Source organism: Mustela putorius, unplaced genomic scaffold, assembly GCF_011764305.1.
Source record: "Mustela putorius furo isolate JIRA1106 unplaced genomic scaffold, ASM1176430v1.1 tig00000905_pilon_pilon_pilon, whole genome shotgun sequence".
Taxonomy (NCBI): domain Eukaryota; kingdom Metazoa; phylum Chordata; class Mammalia; order Carnivora; family Mustelidae; genus Mustela; species Mustela putorius.
The window spans coordinates 1,240,248-1,266,090 of NW_025421511.1; the positions used below are offsets into that span (position 1 = coordinate 1,240,248).

Sequence of the window (25,843 nt, forward strand, 5' to 3'; positions counted from 1 at the left end):
TAGTTCATGGCCTTGGAACACCCCTAACCACTTTGGGTTTGTCAGTGCTTCATTTAAGTCAAATTTTGTCCAAATAAACTTTCATTTTTTAAGATTTTATTTATTTAGTTAGTTAACTTATTTATTTATTTAACATATTTAACATAAACCTTGGACAGATACTAATTAAAAAATTGTTGGATACAAGGTTCTTGGATCATGCAGTCAGGTAAGCGACCAACTCGTAGTTTCGGCTCAGGTCATGATCCCAGTGTCTTGAGATTGAGCCCCATGTGGGGCTCTGGGATCAGCCCAGAGTCTGCTTGGGACCGTCTCTCCCTCTCCTTCTGCAACTCCACCTGCTTTCTCTCTCCTTAAAAGGAATAAAATCTTTTTTTAAAAAATTATTGAATAACTCAGTAATTTATAAGAGAGAATACTGAAACAATGATTGCTAAGCAAAGTTCTGATTTTTTCTATATTTTTGTTTATTTTTATGTGCCATACGGAAGCTCTTTGGGTCATGTCAATGAACATGTTCTTTTTTGCAGCTTTAAAAGGGTGTAAGAGAGACACGGGGTAGGACAGTGTAATGGAAGCCTTGCTAGTCTGCTAACTCACCTGTGTAAAATGGACATTTTGCAATTGTTTACGGTTTTCTGTGAAATGGAACTTAGTAACTAAAAAAATACAATTAATATGAATGGTTAAGGTTACACTAAGAGTAATAATGACAGAGGAATACAACTGTGAGTTGTTTTTTAAAAAAAAAAATTGTATTTCTTAAAGCAGTGGTTTTCAGGATTTATGAGCTCAGGACTCCTTTACACTATTGGGACTTACTAAGCAACACAAAGAGTCTTTGTTTTTGTGGATTAAGGCTATCAATATTTAACATCATAGAAATTAAAACTGAAAAACTTTTAAAGTATTTATTGACACACTTAAAGACAGCAAGAACACACTGCCTGTTAACAGAGATGACATCTCACTGTTACTATTCGGTGCTGGGACCCCATGAACACAGCTCCGGGCTCAAGCAAAGTCTCAGTTTGCCACAGATAAGAAAAGGCATAGTGAAGAACAAGACTAGGAAAGTTCACTTAACTTGCTTTAGTTTATATACTTGAGTCTGAAGGAAAGCTCAAAATGTGTTATAATTTTAGTCAATTGTGCCTGATGTTGATGGGCTGTCCTCATGGTTAGAGATTATTGCCTATAACAAAAAGATTAGTCTTAACTTTCTGTATAATCTGCTTAAAAAGCAAAGCTTGCATCTTAAAAGAATAATGATCTCTCCTTTATGTTGAATATATGATGCTTGTGAGTAAGAAATGAAATTTGGTCACTTAAGTTACAGTCCGTGCTTGGTTGTTTGTTGTTGTTATTTTGTTTTTTTAAAGATTTTATTTTTATTTATTTATTTGACAGAGAGTGAGAGAGAGAGAGAGACATCACAAGTAGGCACAGAAGCAGGCCGAGGGGGAGGGGAAGCAGGCTCCCCGCTCAGTAGAGAGCCCCATGCAGGGCTTGATCCCAGGACCCTGGGGCCATGACCTGAGCCAAAGGCAGAAGCTTAACCCACTGAGCCACCCATGCGCCCCTCTGTGCTTGTTTTTCAATGTTGTCTTACTACTGTGATTAACTTGCCTGGTATGGTTTCTCAGGCACACGTGATCCTATCTGAAGGATCTGTGTGAATGTCGTCTGGTAACTGATTTTTGCCTTCTCTAAATTGGATCTTAAATACATAAAAATAAAACCTGAAGGATATCACTCACACCTAAAACTAGCCTTAAGATTTCCCCTTGGAAATCACAAAAATATGTTTTCCACTTTTAAGAGAACTGTAGGATAATTAGGTTGAATGTGTCAACGATTGCCAAGTTCTGTATGAAATCGGAAGGGCCACTCGGCCTGTCTAGGCAAGGATTCAATCGTACCATGTTATCAATATAAATATTTCCAAATCACAGGCTCTGAGGAAAATCCTTGATATTGGTTATTGACCTTATTGTCCATTATGTTTTTACCTTCAGGGGAAACACTGGCCAGATGCTTTCCTGACAGCTGTGTTGAGTCTTCTTCTATTAAGGGTGTTCTAGTCCTACAATGCTGCTAGTAGGCAAAGTACCGTGTTATAATTTTGGTTATTAAATTGTTAATTTGGTGAGCGTCCTGCTTCTGTAATTTAAATCTAGCATCTTGTAGACCAGTGGCTTTCAACTGGGGATGCATGTCAGACTTGTCTATGATTTTTTTTTTATAAAAATATCCATGTCCAGGACCTAACGTGGGCTCACTAAATCTCCTGATATTCTGAGTGTTCTCAGTACATTTATTGTGTCTCAGAAACATTATACTGTATCTCAAGATTTGTTTCTTCCATAAAAATTAGGTTGGTCTTCTTGAAATAGAGAAACTGAAGGATTCCATTTTTTAAGTCTGCTGTTTGCCTCTCTTCCTGCTTCCATTCCTGCTCCATTACCCGGGTCCCCCCACCTTACACCTGCCTGCGAATGCAAACAGTGTGTGACCTCCTTGTAAGGGACAAGGCGTGAACGATGGCTCTAGAACAGGAAACACGTAAGGGGGGACCGGGAGAGAGCACAGGGAGGAGCCGTCACATGCGTGTTCCAGACCCCGACCGCACGATCTCCACACCAAGGCCGCCTGGCTCCGAGGGAGAGGGAGAACTGACTTAACGACGGAAACCTGGGTCCTCGTCTTCGTCCCAACAGGTTCCCGGATGCCTGAGAGGACATGTACACCGGCCACAATCCTCGAGCAAAGACGAGACTCTCTCCTGAGGCTCCCAGATGCTCTGTCCCAGACGCTCTGCGTTCCCTCTACACCTTCAACAGCTCTGCGTCCGCCTCCTGCCAGCTTGAGTTTGATTTCTGTCCTGTGCGCAGCCAGGGACCCCCGGGCTGGTCCTGCAGGACCCCCTCTGCAGGTCTGGCCCTCCTACATCATTTTCATAAGTAAATGCTGTTTTGAGGGGGTTTTTTAAGCATTTTGTAAATTGAAGATAATGCTTACTGACTTTTTAAAAAATAGGTTTAATTGCTTCCCTTAAAGAAATTCTGCTTAATCTTTTGGTAATTATCTTATTATTTTGTTTGGCTTGCCATAAACCAACCCAATTTCCCTGTAACATTACTCACATTAGACTTTTCACATTTGAAAATTATGAGTAATAAATTGACCCTCGCTGTTAAAAGTCTACAGATAGTTCTGTTTTGCCGAATGGCTCTGCAATAAGCTATAGGCAGGGCCTGTGACCTCAACACGGAACTGGCCAAAACCCCATGGAAAAGGGAGGTACCAAGTAATCCAAACTCCTGACACTTCACAGAATAAACAGGCTTCTCATGGCGCTGCTTACACAGGTCTCAGACCCGGCCATAGAGCTGGTCAGGATTCCCAGACCTCTGTGTAATCGGCAGCAGACGGCTTTGGGAGACATGAACTCCATCTCCCACAGAACAGAGCTAGGATTAAATGAGGATAATCCTAAATTATAGGATTAAATGAGGGAAACTCAGTGTGCTTGTCGACTTAGAATTTTGTTGGTATTCCTTTAATGCTCTATCTTATGAACTCTTCTCTTTCTTCTTAAGTGATCCGTAATTCAGAAGAATACAGGAGATACTACTTCTGCAAACTAAAATAAAACCTTTTAAAATAATACCTGATTTTCAAAGATTGCCTCAAAATTTGGAATCTTTTACTAAGCCCCTTTGCTTCCCATGGCAGTATACATTTTTGTATAATTTCGGAATATGTTCTGCATCTTACCAGCATATAATTGGAAAAGCTGGTTATGAAACCAGGCCTTGTCTAGAATGTCATTTGAGAATGGTGGTCACTTAATCAGGTCTGGCTAGCCTTTCAAGGAGCTAAGGCTGCCTTTACTCAGGGAGCCAAGACCTCCTGGGAAGACTGCCCTGGTACCCAGCTTAGAGTCCCGGCCCCACAGATGCTGTGGAAGGTCACTTCTGGAATGCGCAAAACACTTCGGACATTCTGAGGACGTCCAGAAGAGAAATCCACCTAAATACACGTGTACCCTGGGCAAAATTTGGTGAAGAGTTGTCAGGCTTGGTATTTCCCCTTGGGATAGCAGACAACTATCTGCTAGTTAGTTATCTAACTAACTGGATAAGTAGTTATCCAATTAGTTTCTAGAGGGAAACAAAGGCCCATCCGAAATCACTCATGAAAATGAGTTAATTTGATTTGTTCAACATAGCCCGGCTCCGGGTTCTACACGCATCCCCCAGAAGGCTAGCCAACACCCTTGCTGTCCCCGTGCTAATACTCAGGCAATAACTGGTGGAGAGCAGCCTGAGTTTGTAAGGGAGAATAATCCTTTTTGAGATCTGATCACAAAAGAAAAAAAAAAAAACCAAACTTGTACAGAAACACTGTGGAAAAGACTCTGAGGCAGAACGAAAGATGACTGGGTGACAGACTGCGAGCTGTTTGAGGACACTACCCTTGAGTCACTGGATTCCGCAGGCTTGACGTTCTTAAGTCTCTGATGTGCAGACAGCCCTGTCAGAGAAGGCTGCACCGCGTCCTATCGTTTGTGCCTGCTGACCTGCTCGGGTGGCTGGTGGGCGTCCCGTGGACTTCCCTTCCAGTGTGGCAAAGGCCAGTTGTGCACCGAGGAAGCAACGGTGTTTCGGCATTCGGAACGGTCTATCGGTGTGTGTACCCACTGGGCTCTCCTTTCAAAGCAGCTTCCTGGTTCCTTCCTTAAGACATGGGCTAAATAACGCTATTTTTGGTTAGTAAGAAAGCCATGATCGCTGCCCCCTTAAAAAAAAAAAAAAAAAAAAAAAAAAAAGTACCTCGCTGTACAATTCTTTTACCCTCTGTTTAAAAATGCTTCTAATACACTTTCAAAAATGCAATTCCGGCACATATCTTTTAACTGGCAAGACACGCAACCAGTAACGCAAAAACAATTCAAATCAAGTTAGGCCTTACAGCCGCCCTGAGTGTAGCTAGCATTCAGCATGTTCTGTGGACTTGAATAAGATTTCTGTATATGAAAGTTAATGGATGGTTCATCTTCATAGAAGGCTGTCACTGCTAGAAAATCCACAAACTGTAAGAATCCACTGTGCACAGAGAATATGTGAAGCACATGAAACACGATCATCTGCTGGCAGACCCAGAACGAGACCTTCCTGCAGCCCACTTGTCTCTGTCTCCATACTTGACAGGGCATTTGGCCGGTCCTTATCTCATGGGTCTCATCTAAGAAAGGAGATAATGAATTACTCCCAGAGCGCTGCACGATTAATAATTCTGTTGAAAGTAAATATTAATGCTAGCAGTTTTGTAAATTATAACCCTCACAGTCTGTAATTTCATGAGAATACAAACCATTTCTTTTAACTTAGTCCTTTATTTATGTAACCTTTGCTGCGTGTCACATTTCACTCACGGTAATAAAGGCAGAGAGAAAATCTGGCCACTTTTTTCTCTTTAGTGATGGTAACCTGACGCTCCTCCAACCCGCACCATTCCCCTCCCCATGAAATCTGTACGGAAGGTGATATCCAGAATGTACAAACCTAAAGAGAGTCAGTAAGCCCTGTTACCATCACTGGAAAAGGCCAAAAAGACCAGCTAACATTTATTAGAACCAATCATGTTCAGTGTTGAAGAATTAACACTTTACAACTCTTTACAACTGAGACCTGGGCTCACCCATTCCATAAGATGTGTCCCTATTCTACTGAAAGTTGATTCTCCACAATAACGTTGAACTTTACCTGTGCCCTGTGCCCCAGAACACAGAGCACAAGTTAAAAAAGGTTCCGACCCTTCTGTGTTCTGAGAAAAGTGTAATTGAAAGGGTCACCCTTCTCTCTCATGCTGCAAGATAGGACTATTAAAACCACAGGCCCAAAGGACATCACTTGAGCCACGTTAATCCCTAACCTAAGTGCAGTTTCAACCTCCCTCAGAAATGCAGTTTTACCAAGGGTCAGGAGTTTTCTGACTGGGACCAGTCAGGTAATCTGCCACAAGAGCTTCCTCAATGCCCCACAGGGAGGAGAGGCCTTCTGCATTAGACCCCTTGCCCTTTCCATGAAGGGAAGGCGATCTTGCCTGAAACAATCCTTTCTTTTCTTGTGCTAATAACTCCTCCGCCCTAGACTTCTCCCAATAAAAACTTTCCATTTTATGCAACTCTCACGGGGCTCCCCTCTTCCTGCTGGGTGCCTTGCAGCTGAACTTTGTTATTTAACAGGATGCACGGCCACCCTTCCTCAGCGACTCAGGTAAGACCATGTCTATCCTCATCATGATTACCTTAAGACTAGCTAACGACACCCTAGCCTACCTGCCTCTGTAAAACCTGGGCCCCTTCTTATTCTTGAGCCATTCCTCATTGACGAAGATAGACCTTAAATCGACAGTCTGCATACAAACATTTTAATTGTCTTGTGCATTTTGTCTTTTGCAGTTTTAGCATGTGGCTCGGATGGGACCGCCCCTGCTACTTTGCGACCCCTGCGCACCCTCCTGGCTGGTGATCTATGGGCCCAACACTGAGCCCAGCTCCTGACTTTATGCTCCAGACTCCTGGCTACTGATACCATGGTAAGAAATTGATTTTGTTCTTCTTGAGTATTTACTCGATTTCTAATGCCAACTTCCTTTGGTTTTATGACCTGACCATTCAGTTAGACCTGTAAAGGGCATGATGGTTTATAGAGAACTTGTCTTTGTTGTATGGAAAATGGTAAAGAATCCGCCTTTTTACGTTTTTTGTTTATTTTTCTACTCTGAGCTCAAAGCTGTTAAGTATTTCATGCCACCAAGTAGGTATCTAGGCTGAGTTTTGTACTACCACGTTTACGCTTGAGCCATAAGTAGAAAGTAAAATTCTAAAATTGAAATTACAAGCTCTGTCTCTATGCACATATGCCTGCAATTCACACACCTAAAAAAAGCATCATGAGATGTTACCAAATGAGATTGTAAAACTTCTTAAAGAAGTTCTATTATAACTGGCTTAGAAACAAGGATCTTTAAATTGAATATTCCTCAAATCCCCAGAAATTACAGAAAGGGACCTCCCAGTATTTTCAACATTCAAAAAAGCAAACAAACAAAAAACAAAAAACAACTATTCTCATAGAAACTCAGGGTTTTTTAAGACCCAAATATTTTAAAAATTCAAGTTTTCACATACTTTGGTAAATCTCCAGCAAGTGAGATTAGTTGAATATTTTTGGTTTATTAAAAACACCCATCTCTTTTCTGAATTATCAGATATAAGTATAATAAAATAGTACATTTTCACTCTTGTACATGTTCTTCCTAATCTTACACAGGCTTACTGATAGAATAAGGGAGTATTATTTATACTTAATATTTAAGATTATGAAAAATGTAAATTTGTATTTAACAAAATTGAATCATTTTTGACAAATTTTACTTTAATGGCAACTGTGTTTTACATTGTTCACAATGTAAAACAGATTTAAGATAATTTCCAAGATATTTACGTAACTTAAAACCTTTGTCTCATGCTAAACTGAATTAATTAATGGATATTCACTAATCAATTGTTTAGTAAGATAGAATACAGAAATTCTACCTAAGCACAGTTTCTTATTGTATTTACTTATTTGAGAGTGAGAAAAAGAGAGAGCATGAGTGGGGGGAGGAACAGAGGGAGAGGGAGAAGGACAGGCAGACTCCCTGCTGAGAAGGGACCAGGACCCAGTGTGATCCCAGGACACCGAGATCATGACCTGAGCCCAAGTCAGATGCTTCACCAACTGAGCCACCCAGGTGCCCCAAAAACCAAGCATAATTTTAAGATTAAATGCTTTTGATTCTTATGTTTATGTGCTACGGGGACAGTAAAATACACAGAAACACTCCACATGTACCCATCCTGCTTTCTTGGGGTTACTTTGGTAAGTAACTTTAGTAACTAATTTCAGAAGTTAGTTACTTTAGTTAAAAATTAAAATTAATATGTGGCTTGTACTAAGTAGTTATACTTTGAAAGAAATACAACTGTGTACATACTTCTGTTTTTCAAGAATAAGAAGAGCTCTATCCTGAAGGGGCAGATTTTTCGTTTCTGAACCCAACTGCCAGCTTGTCAGAGACCCCAGAAAGCTTTCTGTATGGGTTTTTAATAACTATCCACATAGGTCCACTTGGAGATAACCAACCATAAACCCACTGCATGTAAACAATATCTTATTTTCTAATATTGTGAAATTATTTCTGATCCCGCAGAACCCCTGAGATTGGTCCTAAAGGGTCAGATTGTTCCAGAATGTGAAAGGGCATCATAAAAGAGACAAAATGTGAGCCCCTGGGTGGCTCCGTGGGTTAAAGCCTCTGCCTTCGGCTCAGGTCATGATCCCAGGATCCTGGGATCAAGCCCCATATCAGGGTCTCTGCTTAGCAGGGAGCCTGCTTCCTCTTCTCTCTCTGCCTCCCTCTCTGCCTACTTATGATCTCTGTCTGTCAAATAAAATCTTTAAAAAAAAAAAAAAAAAGAGAGAGAGAGAGAAAATGTGGCACAAACTTCATCTTGGTTTATAAAGTTTGAGTTTGAAAATCTATGACATGCACAAAAACCTTAGCAAAACTTGGTCTCTATTGACAGTTTCATTTACTTGGTTTGCTGCTAATTGCTTTCATCTAAACTGTAAAGTTCATTCATCTATGTATTCATTTTTCTCTGTAACTTGTTTAGGTAACAAAGATTCTATGTTTTACCAGAATAACCTTCTACGGTTTATGTTGACTTTACTATTTCCTTGAGTATTTAAGAAATCTAGTTATTTGACAAAAAGGTAAAGCATTTTAAAGTTACACTATCTCTACATTAACTTGTAAATTTTTTTCTTATCACTTAAGGAAGTAAATAAGTATTCTTTCTAAGTAACCTGCGGTCCTGTCTTAGTCAAGTGCCCAAAATTTCATGACTCCTTTTTATATTTTCCTTTCCCACATTCAAGTCCTCAAAGCTGCCTTTGAGATTCCCCAGAGACACCTGGAAAATCACAAAGATTTTTTTCTTCGACCATATGAAAAGAGAGATGTTAGAAATAATTAGGTCAATGTGATTATGTTACTATTGAGCTGTCAAATCAAAAATAACAATTAGGTATTCTCAAGATAAACAATTAGTCATCCTCAAGTAAAATGTTATTAACACACAGATACTTCGGTCCTACTGCAGACTCCTAAAATCTCTTGACAATCTTGATTTATTCTTGCTCCACTCTGGCTACATGTTTAGGATATCCACAGTATATTATATCTTAGGGTCATTCTGTTATACCTGAAGACTTTATCCTATAAAGATTTTGTTCTTCCATTTTTATAATTACATGTAATATCCACTCTTCTTTGAAAACAGTGCTGGGGCACCTAGGTGGCTCAGTGGGCTAAGCCTCTGCCTTCGGCTCAGGCCATGATCCCAGGGTCCTGGGATCAAGCCCCGCATCGGGCTCTCTGCTCAGCAGGAGCCTTCTTCCCTTCCTCTCTCTCTCTGCCTCTCTGCCTACTTGTGATCTCTGTCTGTCAAATTAATTAATTAATTAATTAATTAATTATTAAAAAGATTGTTTAAAAACAGTGCTAACCATTATGCTTGTCGATGTTGACTTTACCATTTCTGGCTGCCTTTGTCTTATTGTACAACAGTGTTCCTTGTCAGCTGCATTATTCTACTCTCGTCAGCCCTCTCACTTTGGAAAGTTATCAGTAATACACTGGCCACAGCCATCTAGAACCTTTGTCACCTCCAGGTCCTTGCTTCACTGGATGCTTCCTAACCAGCACCTGCAATCACCTATAGGCCAGACTGACTTGTCTTCAAAAGAAAGACCCTCCTCAAAGTCCATGGAAAAGGGCTATGCCAGAGAGTTCCGGTATGGTCTCCTGATGGCATCATTTAAACACTGCTGAGACCCTACCAGGGGACTTGGTCAGGATTTCCAGAATTCTAGTGGAGAAGCATTTGGACTCATGAGACTACTAACCCACCTTCGAGCAAAGTGAGAACTAGTTACATAGGCCTAAATGAACTACTGAGGAAGGACTATGGTTTTTATTTGGAATATTTTAATGTTCTACTTTCTGAACATAAGGAAGTCTTTGCTCTTCTTATGCCATCTGTATCTTAAAACAATTTGGTAGACAAAGCTTTTGCAAAAACAAAGGACCTATTTAGAAACAGTATCTGAGTCTCTCCCCCCACGCCCCACCCCCTGCCCAGAATTTGGAAACTCAGTATTATGTAGTGTTCTTGCTTTCAGGGCAATATAATTATTTGCCTAGGTTCAACAAGAATCTGTCTTCCTTATTACCAGGACATAACCAAAAAAACTGGTTAAGTAACCACGGCCTTGGCTGCAAGATCATATTTGATCATATAATCAGCAACAACCAGACCCTCTCAAGAAATGAAAGCAGACTTCACGGCACCAATGCCTGCCAAAGCCCTCTTGGGAAAACAAGCCAGGGACCTGGCTTCCAGGGTTCCCAACTCATAGATGAGCAAGAAAGATCACTTTGTAGGGGTCCCAGAGCTGGAGGATATGCTGGGGACCACAGAAGGAAGGAATTTATGCAAATATGTAGATAATGAAGGTGAAATCTGACAGCAAGCTCTTGTTCGGGCTTCCTAGTCTCAAGAGACTTTTAAATGCACAATCTAAGATTCCTTATGAAAACTTCCTGCGAACTATTCTTGCTACACCTATGTAAATAAATATAATGAGACCAGTCTTATTTTGTGATCATAAATAATCTCTCTTTGATTATTAGAGGAGGGACTATGGGAAAAAAAATTGTGTCTCTGTGGGAAACTATGCATTGTTTACACTACACCATTCCAGGATATCAGATCCTAGCTATGTTCACTGTCTGAGTTATTTTGCACCTCTTTGTACCCTGCAGGGAACTGACAGATGTGAAAACTCCATTTTCTCTGGTAAAGATTCACTTGACTTCCTTCTCCCCTACAGAAAAACCAATTTCCATCCCTACCTGCATAGTGGCCCCATTCCTGTTACCATGCCCAAATTATCAATTCTTACCATATTTCCAATTCACGTGGCTTCCTGCACTGCCTGGCTACAACCTCTCGAACTCACGTTCCAAATTGTTTCCAACCTGATTTGGCATCACCAAGTACTAGCACCTGACTGCCCTGATCGTGTCTGGGCTCTAGTGAACTTAAAACTGACCCTTCTGTCCAGGTTTGAAGAAACCCAGAGCACTGAAGCCCATGTGACCACAGTGAGCAGGATCCTCTCTGGACAGGCCGTGTAAAAGTGTGGCACAACTCTCAGGTTACACATGCCTTTTGGGACAGGTAACCACACCTGGTTCGAGACCCTGGAGACAGTAAGCCATGCTGGGAAACCAACTCTAGGACCCATGGTCAGGTCCCCTCAGGGCTCAGCTCCTGACTCTAGACTAGACTGTAACCTTCTGTATAAAGTTCTGCCAGTTCTTTGCATTTTAGGGATTGTCAGTTTAAGATGCCTAATCTCCAGGATGCTAAAACTGACCTTTGCCATCACCTCTCAACAGACAGAACCAGTACCAATAAGAGTCCTCAAGTCATTCTTAGACTCAATTTTGCCTCCAAGGTTATGACTACCTTTCAGTTATTCAGGGAAGAATGACATCCATTTTGAAAGATGGTAACACTAATGGCCAAAATTAGCAAGACAGAAAACAACGTGTGTTGGAGAGGATGTGGAGAAAGGGGAACCCTCTGACACTGTTGGTGGGAATGCAAATTGGTGCAGCCACTGTAGAGAACAGTGTGGAGATTCCTCAAGAAATTAAAAATAGTACTTCCCTATAACCCTGCAATTGCACTACTGGGTATTTACCCCAAAGATTCAGATGGAGTGAAAAGAAGGGCCATCTGTACCCCAATGTTTATAGCAGCAATGGCCACAGTTGCCAAACTGTGGAAAGAACTAAGATGCCCTTCAATGGATGAATGGATAAGGAAGATGTGGTCCATATACACTATGGAGTATGATGCCTCCATCAGAAAGGATGAATACCCAACTTTTGTAGCAACGTGGACAGGACTGGAAGAGATAATGCTGAGTGAAATAAGTCAAGCAGAGAGAGTCAATTATCATATGGTTTCACTTACTTGTGGAGCATAACAAATAGCTTGGAGGACAAGGGGAGATGGAGAGGAGAAGGAAGTTGAGGGAAATTGGAAGGGGAGGTGAACCATGAAAAACAACCTGAGGGTTTTGAAGGGGTGGGGGGCAGGAGGTTGGGGGAACCAGGTGGTGGGTATTGAGGAGGGCACGTATTGCATGGAGTACTGGGTGTGGTACAAAAACAATGCATACTGTTACACTGAAAAGAAATTTTTAAAAAAATAATAAAATTAAAAATTAAAAAAAAAAAAAAGAAAAATGGTAACACTGACAACACGAATGTCAAGCTCTGATCTCCTGGAAAACAGGGCTGGTCCTCCCACTGTGTTTAAAGAAAAAGTTAACTCCAAGGACCACTCTGCTTCCCAAAAATCCAAGAAAAGACTCATCACCACCATTTTCCTTCATGACTCGGGTGAGGCTGTCTTCGTCCTTCTTCTTAGTTCCCAAAGACTCCCTAGTGACACTCCTGCTTACCTGACCAGCTTTCGCCTTTGCTCTGAGCACTCCTCACGGAGGAGAGATCTCTGCATTACAGTGCTCTGAATAAAACCATCTCCTAACTGCCTAGTACGCATTGTCCTTCACATCTTCCACATGTTTTTTTTTTTTTTTTTAACTCCTGGGAACAGAGTTTTGGTTACTCAAGAAGCAATAATCTCATTAGATCTACAGAAGTTTATCCTCTTTGGTGAGTTTTGAATAAAAAGTGATGAAAAGATGAGCAGTCATCTGATAATCAATCGAAGCAGAATCATCCAATTCCTAAGAAAGAATGATACAAGATACTGAATACTCACTTGATCTTTAAATACTAAATGAGCCACAATAACGTATCAAGCACAAAACCAGATGATAGTGATACAAAAAAAAAAAAGGATCCTGTTCTAGAGGGGGAAAATCTAAAGAAAAATGTGACCAAGCCTAGACTTTGAGAAAGAAAGAGAGTTTGACACATAGGGTAGGAAAGATATCCTAGACAGGATGAACGAACAACACAAAGAAATATTCATGACATCAGTGGCTCCATGGAGAATCTGAGAGTAGTCTGTATGGATTCAACAAGATGTCAGTTGCAAGATCAATTTTACAAAAGCTTCCTTAAAACAGCAAAGAAGATATATTTTGGGAAGAATTATGAAAGAATAGGACATAAGGTCAAAAGATATAATAATAAGCTATTGCAAAAAAATACAGCCTGGATGAGAGATGGGGGAGGTCACGGGTTTAATTGCATTCATCAGACATGAGAAGAAACATGAGCGTAAAGCATGTATCTTAACATTCTAGTGATAAGTATGAAGATCTCAGAATTTTTTAAGAAGTATGATAAAATTATATGGATAGACTGCAGAGAAGTTGAAATCTTTACCTTATGATTTGCAATATATTTTTATAAAATTAAACTTTCCTACTCTTCCACTACTCACGTCTCCTCGCACATTCAAGGATATCAACTATAGAACGCCTATTACAGAAAGAGAAAAAACAACTGTAGGGCTCTGTTCCTTAAAAAGGAAAAGCACTTGTTCAAATACAGTTACACAGCACCAAAGAGGAATCCAAGAAAACACTGAAAGGCAATCCTGTGAACTAATCAACCAAACAGTGAGAGACAAATCACAGATATAAAATACTGCGTGTTAATTTCAGCGAAAGCACCTTTTGGAAATTCTAAAGCAGTCAGTGGTGGAAGAAAATGTAACTATTTAGGAAACAGTCTGATTGGTTTTGTTTTAGTATTATCAAGGGTAGGTCAAATTAAACAAACATACTTGTTTTATTAGCAAAAAAACCCAAAACATTTTAAAAGTTAAACCTTCTTCACAATGGGTTTCAGGTTTAGGTACCATTTCATAAGTAAACAGTGAAACACCTTCTCCTAAAAAAGAAGTGAAATGAAATGATCAGCACATTTACCAAGATTCTTGGTTCTGTTCACTAGAAATATAGCTCACAGACATACATGGGCAGTACTAGAATGAGATGTTTACATGAACTTTTAATGTAGTGAAAATATAAAAGACCAGATCAAATATGACAAGAGATAAATTCTGGAAATGTCCTTAAATTGCTTCCTGAAGATATTCTATTCTCTAACTCCCTAAAAGCTGTATCACTTAAAGTGTCTTAAGAAAGACTCACTCTGGATCCAAGAGAATGTAGGTTTCTTAAAGACCCAGCTCCATAGATGTATGCTCTGTATTGCTGATATCCACTTTAAACATTTTTTTTTATTAACATATAATGTATTATTAGTCCCAGGGGTATGGGTCTGTGAATCGCCAGGTTTATACACTTCACTAATATCCATTTTTTAATCTGATGATAATTTCTATGCTCTATAGCTGGGTTCACTGCCAAAAAATGTGGCAAAAATCTTTAATTTTCTTTTTTTAAGCTTTTCATAACCTAATTGTCTTCCCTTATATCTTTTTTTTCCCTTATGTAAAATTTATTTTCCATTAGGAGGATTACAGAGACTTCATATTTCTAAATAATATAAAATAATATAAGCCGTTTCTAAATGCTCTCAAATAACACAATAATAGTGATCAACAACGCATGTGTATGAACTCTGAATACTTACATATTGGAAAGGATTACTTTTTATAGTAAAAAAAAAAAGCATAGAGAAAATGTACAGCTAAGTTATTCATCAATACCCATATGTTTAAAAAAAAAAAAAGCAATACACATATGTCATCTCACTTACTGGGATGCTTTATCGAGCAAACTTAATATCTAACACTGAAACCCCTCTGGTGTCCACACACTCGCCCAGCGCCGGGCTCTGAGAGTGCGGAACAGGCGGCAGCGAGGCTCTCAGCACCATGAGGGCACTGTTCCTGAGTGAATGTTTGTGTCCCCGAAGTCCACATGGCGAAACCCTAACCCCAATGTGAGGGATTTGGAGGTGGGGCCTTAGGGAGGTGACGAGGTCGTGAGGGTGGAGGCCTTTTGCTTGGGATTCCTGCCCACTCGGGAGGCCCCAGGGAGTCCCCCTGCCCCTTGGGCCATGTCAGGATACAGAAGACGAAGCAGGAAGCTGGCCCTCACCAGACCCCGAATCTGCCGGACCTTGATCCCAGCTTCCCAGCCCACAGAACTGTGAGAAATAAATGTCTGCTGTTTGCATGCCAGCCGGTCCGGGGTGTGCTGTTACAGCGGCCCCCATGGATGAGGACGCCGAAGGCCAGACCTTGTGTTTACACCATCCGTTCTCTCCGAGGAACTGCGTTTCACCGAGAAACGGGGCCAGGGCAGGGAAGGTAAATATGAGTGCAGGACACCCTCAGAGTCTAGAAACGGAAGTACTTAAAGAACAGAGCGAGTGGGGAGGACCGCCCGCAGGGGCCTCCCGTCGGGGACCATGTGAGCACCCTCCTCCCCAAACATACAACAGCAGTGAGTTATCACCTGCGAGGTAAGTCTGTGAGTCCACACGGTGTACGGTGGGAGAAGGGGATCAAGCAGGGCAGGGGAGTGGAGGGCTGGTCCTGTTCACATGCCGTCACCTGCACACAGAGACAGTCACTGTGCTTCCGAGCCTGAACCCTTTGGTGTGACCCTGGAAAGAAACTTGCTCAAACCACCTAAGTCTCAGGGAAGGGCAGAAGCTCCTTTTACAAACCACTCCAAATACAGCCCTCCACTGACCAAATCTGGCCCTTAGGAAGCAGATGGGATAGATTTGGGGGAGCACAGGCAAATCCATGGGATTTCCAGGCCAGTGCTATTATTCTGAATCAAACACGCCTCTACCCTTGACCCACAGGGGTCACACCACAAACTGCAACCCTCCTCAAGCGGCTCTGATTCCCAGGGTCCCAGAAACTGTGTTGCGTTGTGTTAAATCCTCACCCAAAAAACTGGAATGACACAGTAAAAAAAATACCAAAAGAAAAAAAGAGGAAGAAGCCACAACCTGATCAGTGTTGGGAAAGATGCCAGTGCCTTTTATTCAATGAGCAGAATTAGATGATAGCCAGTGGATTTATTTAAAAGTAAAAAGTGGAAGAAGTTTATGCAAAAAAAAAAAAAAAAAAAAAGAACTACTTACCTTCCAAAAAATTTTTTTCCAAAACTGAAAATCACTGATAATGAAGACCAGAATAGGAAGGGCTCCAGACGCAACTACCGCGTTTGATGGTCGTTCTATATTATGTTCTTTCACAGACTCATCACTGATACATTAACTAAATCTAAACTCATGTCCAAAAGCCACAAAAGCATATGCCAAAATCTATTCGAAATGCCTCATATTTTATTTTTTTAACAAAGGCCATAACAATGCCTCATTGATTTTGAGTTGTGGTTTTATCTGTCACACTTGGAGTTAACCACTTTCCTTCTCCATAACGGGGTTTTCCCATCCTTTTTAAAGCTACTAAATTATCCTGGATTAATACCCAATAATTTATAGCTCTAATATTATTTGGAAAGGAATACCTTTAAGAATGAGTAAGAAGGCTTGACTAGACCTCACAAAAGGAGCAGTAATAAATATCTTATCACTGGAGAGGGTTATTGTTCCCCCAGAGAAGACAAGAAAAACCTGCTTGGGAAAGCCACCCACGTTTATGGTGACATCCAGCCTTTTGGACAAGTGTGCACAGCTCTGCTTCCTCTCTGTGTACAATCTCGCCCATCTTAGGAGCATGACACACGAGACAGCTTGTCCCTTGTTCACACGTCTCTGATGTCAGTGGAAATAAGCCGTAAGATTTGCAGGCCTCCCCCCACTTCCTTTCTTCAGTTCACTCTTTGGCTTGGTCCTGAGGCTGAGGCATTTCCAGGAGACACATCCAGCCATAACAAAGCTCTGAGGAGCAGGAGAGCATTTCTTCCCAGGGCTATCTCGAATGAGAAAACACTTTTTCCAGAAACCTCCCAGTAAGACTTCCCTTCACATCTTATTGGGCAGAAGTGAGTCATATTCCCAAACCCATTACTGGTGAGAAGAACAGAGTAACCACGATGAGCCCGGACTAATCGTCTGAGCGTCGAGTGGGTGCGGGGGGAGGTGGCGGGAAGAGAATTAACACGTATGTGTGCGCTTCCCTTCACGCTGGCTGCACCCAGCAGAGAGTAAGCGTTTTCACTAGGGAGACCCAGGACTGGGCATCTTTGACTGATCCGTCATTTCCTTTACCCACAAAGAATCTGTTCAGTTGAATTTTTTTTTTTAATGTAAAGACTGAGATTTGCTACTTCAGCAAATTATTTTGAGTTTCTGCAGATCTGAAAGAGATTAAACCAGGTGGCCACGGTTTACTACCATTTAGCAAGCATGCCTTACCAACGAGTGGCTCTAACTCTTTATACCTGGAATGGTCATCTCTTGTCTGCCTGGCCCAGGGGATGCGTACCAGCAGCTCATAGCACACTGCTTCCAGTGTCCCCGTGCGGGGCCTCACAGACCTCTCCTGCTAGGGAGAGTACGATGCGGGCATCTAGCTTTTTGTGGCCCACGGTGACGAGCTGTGGCACAAGAGAACGGGACTCAGAGCCATCCTGACTATCCCTCATCTCCACTACTTCCGATCCAAAACAAAGCACACATTTGATAATACAGACAAAATCCTTTATTCTGTATTGAACACAGAAAACATGGTAAAGAGAAGGCGGTGCTCTTTGAAGATTCTTTTTTGATGTTTCTTACATAAATATTTTTTCCTCATATAACAAGAAAAAAAAAAATAACACACTAATGGGAGTCCAAAGCATTGCTGCACCACTGAGAGGCAGCTGGTTTTCAGATAGCTTTGCAAAGTAACATCTGCCGGGGGACGCAACACCTGTCATAACGAGCACATTCCCGTCACCACTGACTCTGGGTATGCTTTGCCAAAAGTGATCTATCAAAGCAATTACAGGTCATCATCTATACACCTGTTAGAAATCAACTTCAATCTTTGTAAGCTCACCTCTCATATTATCTGCACTCAAAGGCCCTACACAGGAGATGAGTGTCTATCTGACTGAATACAGCAGGTCTGAACAATGGGTCATTATTTATGGGGACATTTGTAAAGGGTGTCATCCTCGAGGAAGTGTGGCAATTCCCCTAAGCGGGTAATAACAACATACTCGTGCTGATTTTTCAAGAAACAAAATAAATATCACCTGTCATTGGGATGAGTCACTGCTATTGCAACTTGACAGTTACACTTACAAACAAAACAACCCACAAGCTTATACACTTCCAGCCGAGTCCACTATCTAGTGGCAAACAGCCAAAGTCCTGGAATTACTGCAAACGGGAGAAGTACATTCATAAAATAGCGGGCTCCAGAGCAGTGAAGTGCTCACTCAGGGCCTCTCAGAGTAGAGGTGCTATTAGGGAAAATAAACGGTTTTCACAAAAAGTGGCTCACACAGCCCGTGTTCTCTAAGAAGGCTTCTACGGCCCATCCCCGTCCCCAGAAGCCTCTCCTCTCTCCATTCCTTCCTCCAGCCTCCGTCCACCGCAAGCGTCCTTCTTGAGAAGAGCCGATGAACTACAACTTCCTCTCCACCATCTCCACAACCAAGGCACGGTCAGAACTCTCCAAGACATTCTTGCTAGCCCCTCTGTGTGAGGGGGAATTAAAAACTCAATTTATGCAGAAGACTCAATCCAAAAAGAGGTCATCATGCTCAAGAATGGCAGCTCTAGGGGGTAACAGTTAGCACGTTACATAGAGCTCCCACAGGTTCATTAGCAGATATTGGTTACTTTCAGATGGTTCTAATGATATTAGAAAAAAAAAAAACAAAAAGTATTTGTTGGGAACTTTGCAGAAGCAAATCACCAAAAGACTACAAACCCATGACTCTTATCCCCTGGGGGAGGTGACAGGGGTAATTTCACACCAATGGCTCAAAGAGATGTAGCCCCATGTAACAGAGGTTCTCACCAGAACGGCAGGCCATCATCTCTCAGCCAGGCGGGGAGTTTTAAAACAAAAAATAAAATCCCAACTCTCCTTCCCTCTGTGCCCAGAGATCCTGTTTTGGCCCAGGCATGGCTGTGGTCAATAAATGCAGGAAGGGACATCGTTTGGAACATCCTGGAATTTGGAAGGCCATTTTAATTAAAGACACATGGCAGTCTCTGGGGAGTAGGGAAGTGAGCAAGCAGAGTGACAGAGACCTACCCAGTCAACTTTGAGTCATAGCTGCAGAACAAGGGACAATCAGTATGTGGGGATCACTGTCACCCACCCTTGTGCTGGAAAAACTAGCCAACATTTATTGAGTGCCTCTGTATATTAGATACCATCTTTAAGAATGTGTATTTCAACACATTTCATTAGGAAAAAAACTTCCGCAATTGATGCTAATATAATGCCTGTCTTATGTTTGAGGAAGCAGAGACACCGAAATATTAAGTACATAAGTCAACGTGATAGAACCAATATGCAGCGGAGCTGGGATCGGAACTCAGGTTGTCCGGTGCAAGGATCAATGCTTTTAGCAAAACGTACCGTTGTGCAAAACCTTCCCACTTACACTGATACAAGACCATTCTACAAGTTTAGGAAGACCACTTGGAAACAAATGAGGGACGCTGAGATGATCATGACATTGTGTGATGGCTAAAAGCACCGGAAATGAGATAGCATGTTCAGTCAAACAACAGAAGGGAAATGGATCCCTTAGTTACTCAGCATATAATTACTGAACACCTCTTTTGCATGTGGTACTCTGTATTGTAAGAGGAACAGGACACAGTCGGTGTCCTTAGAGGCTCATACCCTGGAAGAAATGTGAGACTAAGCCATTATTGGAACATACGCAAGCCATTACTCATCGTTTGTCCTCTACCTAAGAAACTTGTAGAAATCAAAGCATTTGTGATCTGGTGTGTAGGGTCTTTTCTTTCTCTTTTTCTTCTTTTTTTCTTTAACCACCGTCAAAATAAGTATACTCCTATATTGTGAGGTATTCGGGCCTCCATTTCCCTCGAAGCCTCCAAGCTTACATAAGGCAGCTAACACATTTCTGGGTTCTGACCAACAGCTTGTTCTCTAAAGGGACGCCCTTGATTGGCAGAGGTGACTCCCAAATGTGGTTTTAAAACATGGCCACTTGTGAAAAGCATCCAGGTGATGATTTACCTTACAAGAAAAATTTTGCTGAGGAAAATAATATTTTGAACAACAACAAAAATGACAGTAGAATAAATGGAAAAACTCTGTAGAAAAAGAATTCTCATATATGTTTACCACAAGACTAGCATTTGTCTTATATTTAGCTTCTTCGAACTTCATGTCTGACAATATTAAGTAAGTAACAGAAAACAGGTTAAGATTGGTCATAACATGTTACATTTTCTCCCTCTGAAAAGATGGGAGGAATATGTCTCCTTATCATTAATGTACATATTATAAGATTATAGAGGTATAAAACTGCTTAGCTGGATTCTCAAATTAAAAGAGATTCAACACATTTATAAACATATATTTAAAGTAATGATTCTAAAAAAGAAAGTTTCCTGCTGATTTAAAAATTGACTTCTCCCACTAAAAACAGGTCCTAAACTAAAACCCTCCAATGGTGGTTATTATTCTGAGATTCTATAATTCTTTATTGAATTATTTTTGTTTTCAGTATTTGGGAGATGTTTACCGTGTCTGTTGCAACCAGTGACTTGAAAGTTCAACTTAAAAATCCTTGCCTTTGACTTAGTCTCTCACGGCTCTGTTCTCAGAAGAGGATTTATTCTGTCTCCACCTTGGTTTTTTTGTTTTTTAATAGTTGTTAAAATTCACTCATTATTTCCAAGAATGGTAAACTGAGAAGTTCAGAACAACCTCCCCACTGTGAAAAATCAGTAAAGCTGACGAGATACAAGCAAGCAAGCAAACACTAGCTATCTGAAGGTACAGATGAGCTGATGAGACGGTGAAGCACAGAAGAGGGCCATTTCAGAGGTGAGACAGCATTTGAAGGCCATTTTCCCCAAGGGATAGTTGGCCTCACAGAGTTAGAAGCCTGACCTCAAATCATCTCAATTCCTGGTAAGAAACTAAATCAAAATTAACCAGGCTTATGCAGCCAGAAAATGGAATTACCTGGTAGAGATTTCAAAATAAATATTTGTTGTGCTCAAAAAAAGACAAGATTAATAATTTTGGCAGAAAACTAGAGAGGACAAAAAGACATCCAAACAGAATTAAGAGAACTGGGGGCGCCTGGGTGGCTCAGTGTGTTAAGCTTCTGCCTTAGGCTCAGGTCATGATCTCAGGGTCCTGGGATCAAGCCCCGCATTGGGCTTCCTGCTCTGTGGGAAGTCTGTTTCTCCCTCTCGCATGCCCCTGGTTGTGTTTCCTCTCTCACTGTGTCTCTCTGTCAAAAAAATAAATAAAATCTTTTAAAAAAATTATGAGAACTGAAAAATACAATAAATGGGACTTAAAAACCAAATATATGTTTACCATCAGAATAGATATACAAAGAGGGAAAGGGCAAATGGAAAAGAAATCAATAGAAAATATCCAGAAGGAAACGAGGAAATATATAAGGACAAAAATTTGAAAAGCCGTGAGACAGGACATCTGCATGATTCAATTAAGTGTCTGACTCTTGGTTTCAGCTCAGGTCATGATCTCAGGATCCTCAGATCAACCCCACATCAGGCTCCACACTGGGCATGGAGTCTGCTTGGGATTCTCTCTCTCTCCCTCTGCCTCTTCCACCCTGCTTGTATGCACAATTTCTCTCTCAAAAAATATAAAATAAAAATAAAATAGAAATAGAAATAGGAGAGGACCTGAATAGACATCTCTCCAACGAAGACATCCATATGGTCAACATACACATGAAAAGATGCTCACTGATAATCAAGGAAATGCAAATTCAAACCACAAGGAGGTATCACCTCACACCTATCATAATGACTAGAATCAAAAAGACGAGAAATAAGTGTTGGCAAAGATGGAGAGAAAAAGAAACACTTGTGCACTATTGGTAGGAGTGTCACTGCAGAAAACAGTATGGAGGTGTCTCAAAAAATTAAAAACAAAGATACCATATGATCCAGTAATTGCACTCCTGGGTATTTCCCTGAAGAAAACAAAAACACTAACTCAAAAAGATATGTGCACCCCTAGGATTACTGCAGCATTATTTACAATCGCCAAGATATGAAAGAAACCCAACTGTCATTGACAGATGAATGTATAAAGGAGATATGGTGTATACACACACACACACACAGGAATACTACTCAGGCATGAAAAAGAATGAGATCTTGCCAATTGCAATGATATGGATGGCACTGGAGGATATTAGGCTAAGTGAAATAAGTCAGACAGAGAGAGAAAAATATGTACAATTTCACTTATATGTAGAATCTAAAAAAAAAAAAAAAACAGAAGTAATTGAAAAAACAAACAAAAGCAGAAACAGACCCCATATATACAGAGAACAGGTGGGTGCCAAAGGGGAAGGGGTAGAAGGATGGGCAAAATGGGTGAAGGGCAGTGGGAACTACGGGCCTCTTGTTGCAGGGGGAGTCAGTCTGGGAATGAAGGCGCAGCACAGGGAATACGGTCAGTGGGAGCGTGTGTGGTGACAGATGGTAGCTACACACGGGGGGAGAACAGTACAGCATATACGGTTGTCAAATCACTACGATGTACACGTAAAACTCATGTTTCAAGGAAATAAACACGGTGTGTCAACTGTTCTTCGATAAAAAAACCAAAATATAAAAATTTTTAAACAATGTGACAAAATATTTTCAAAACAAAAGTTAAAACAAATGTAAGGAAGTGACGTAACTGAATTTATTAACTCTTCTTTTGTTCCTGAGCCTGCCAGTTGAAGGCGTGTCTACATTATTCTGTATTTTCCCTTTTACCCACCTGTTTTATTAGTAACCCTCGACACAGACACTCCCTTGCACTCCCCACTGGTGTAGCATTTATCACTCAATGCATACAATCATGCTGGGAAGGGCAGGGCACGCGGGGGTTCTCCCACTTCAGGGGCCCTTTAGGGCAAGAGGCTTTGTAAGAACGAAGGGACGACGCTCCGGTCCAAGACCCACGCCTCCAACCCATGATCTTCCACGGACCCAGCGCAGGGTGACCCAGGCAGAAGCCAGGCGAGGTCAAACGTCTGAAATATTAACTTCCAAGTTAAACCTCGTGCTTTGTGATCAGACAGGGTGAAGGATTTTTATGGTAATAAGTAATCAGTGTTAACTGGGCACTCTTTTTGGTTTAAATACAGGCATAATACCGAGAAAGAGATGAGTCGGTACACCTGTTTGCATAAGAAAATACCCCTGGGAGGTGTGCAGTGGGTACGTAATACCTGAAAGCGTGGCCGTCTAAAGCAGGGGTGCGTAGGGGCTGTCACATGAGGCACGGCACCGCGGCAGGTGCAGGGGTGCTTGCGACAGCCAGAGCACAGGACGCTAGGGGCCTGGTGTCACCTACACCACTCCCATGTGAGGGACTGTGACATCCTCCCCGCAGATCTACTGCCACACCTGACAGGTGATTCCTTCCATCTGGGGAGTCCTGCTCTGTGCTTTTTATTTTTTTCTGAGACAAACCAGAACACATCGACAAAGAAATCAAAGTTTTTACCACATAGACGTTCACGGCATCTGTAATTTTAAACGTCTCTAACCGCAGCCAGTATAAGGAAGATGTCAGTGTTTCTCTTCCTCAGGTAGCATCCGCCCCCCATGTTTGGTCGGAAGACAGGGCCGCCCCAGTGCCCTCTAAGTGGTGTCCTTGCTTCTTTTCAGATTGTTCCTTGTTTATCATGGCCGTTCCCCCATCGTGTGGAAATCAGGTTTCAACATATGATGCTTTCTCGGCCTCGTATGAATGAGGTGTAAGATAACGAGTGGCTAATTTTAAATTTAAGCCATGAAGGCGGAGGCTGAAGAATCAGATAATGTTAAATCCTCCTTACGTTATTCACATAAGCGTGCTGCGTGATGAGAGCCAGCGTCGAGAGCTGAAGCACAAAGCCACGGGGACCTTTCACTCCGATGGCCTGAAGTCAAGCCTTCGCCAGCTCAGGTTCTCCCCTCCTGCCTAGTGAATGTTTATTCGATTACAAAACAATCGTTGGCGCAACGGAAACCCTCTGCTTGAGAGAAGCTGCTGGCGTTTTTATAGCAAGAACTGCTTTGGCAAAGTGGGGGCAAAGCCTGCTCAACCAGTACTAACCCTCCATCCCGAATGTGACCCGTGCTCTCAGGGTTGCTGTCAGACTTTGCCAACATTCACCCATTATTAATCTTTTAAGTAAATTACAAGCTGGACAAGCTGGACTAGTTTAAGTGACATTAACCCAGAGTCGAATGTTATGACAGAGAGGCCCTGGAAAGTTTAAAACAACACTTTCGCACACCAACCTTTCGAGCTTTCCCTCTTCTCTTCGATGCCTCGTGAGGTCTGGTGCGGTCCTTACAGGCTTCTAATGAGGCATCTAAAACATCATGCCTTGTTGGTCCACTTTTTACACCTGAAATCCAAGAGGATTTGAAAATTAGTTAGAACTTTACATGGACTGAATACTAATGCAACTTAAGCAAAATAAAAATTAACTTATGCATACTGGTAAGATGAAAGCGCCAGTCCTTTTAAATAAACATCACATACTTGCTCTGTGAGGTCTGTTTAGAACTTCGAGTTTATCCACTACAGTGTCCCCAGCAATTACTTAACTCCAAGGTCAGAAACAATGCTTGCCTGTCCAGTGATGACATACCAGCTCCACAGGAACCCACCTGTCCAGTGGGCAATGCGAGAAAATGTCTACCCGTACCTTAGGCTCTACTCCATCCCCAGTTTTTAGATTTTTACATAATGATCCAAAATGAACAACAGAATAATGCATAAAAGGCAAATGGCAGCCTAGGGGACCCTCATGTCCCAGGCACAGTGAAGTGATGATGAGTGATTCCACACAACCCACCATCCACATCGTCCAACTAGTCAGTCAAGTCACTGAGACTTTTATCAACAGTGTCTAATAATCAGGGGTTACCTGCTGGAGACGCAGAGATGCACAAGCACTGATCCTACCCTTGGGGAGTTCACAACCCAATATATAATGCAGACTTCGAAAGTAAATATAATACAAGGCAAAAGTAAACGTCATGCCATCAGAAACTAAAAATCATACATGAGAACGATTGCTTTGCAAATATTTCAGATAAAATAGGATGCTCTAATAAAAGAGTTATGACTAATTTTGGAGGGTCTGATTTGAAAGTTCTAACTCTTCTTTCAAAAGTAGGAATCTGGGGGCGTCTGGGTGGCTCTGTGGGTTAAAGCCCCTGCCTTTGCCTCGGGTCATGATCTCAGGGTCCTGGAATCGAGTCCCACATTGGTCTCTCTGCTCAGCGGGGAGCCTGCTTCCCCCTCTCTCTCTGCCTGCCTCTCTGCCTACTTGTGATCTCTGTCTGTCAAATAAAAAAATTGAAGAAAAAAAAAGTAGGATTCTGGTTAATTGAAAACAAAATGCACAACAATGGTTAAATATTTTCTTGAATTCAAACTACTTGCTATTTGCAACTTGGACTCTAAAAGTGTGTTGAGGTTCAAGGTTCTGAACGACCTTACACTAAACCCTAATACTATATCCCTTTTAGAGATACTCAAACCAATCACCTGCTGACCCCACTAACTCCTCGGTTATCT

At 41.5% G+C, this 25,843-nt stretch overlaps 1 protein-coding gene and 1 long non-coding RNA gene across 4 annotated transcripts in view; one reads left to right on the forward strand and one right to left on the reverse strand.

Annotated features, from left to right (window-relative positions):
- The window catches only part of MCPH1 (microcephalin 1), a 240,879-nt gene that overhangs the window by 161,108 nt on the left and 53,928 nt on the right, over nucleotides 1-25,843 (reverse strand). For both annotated transcript variants that reach the window (XM_045086169.1, XM_004766753.3), the window contains exon 9: nucleotides 24,553-24,662. In XM_045086169.1, the coding sequence (XP_044942104.1) occupies nucleotides 24,553-24,662 (110 nt within the window). The remainder of the gene's footprint in view (nucleotides 1-24,552; nucleotides 24,663-25,843) is intronic.
- On the forward strand, nucleotides 6,022-11,248 carry LOC106007255. 2 transcript variants are annotated; one of them, XR_001181917.2, is made up of 3 exons: nucleotides 6,022-6,284; nucleotides 6,470-6,606; nucleotides 9,688-11,248. It is a non-coding gene; the product is annotated as an uncharacterized LOC106007255 (long non-coding RNA). The 2 variants fall into 2 exon arrangements; XR_006608441.1 differs by having other exon boundaries at nucleotides 10,356-11,248.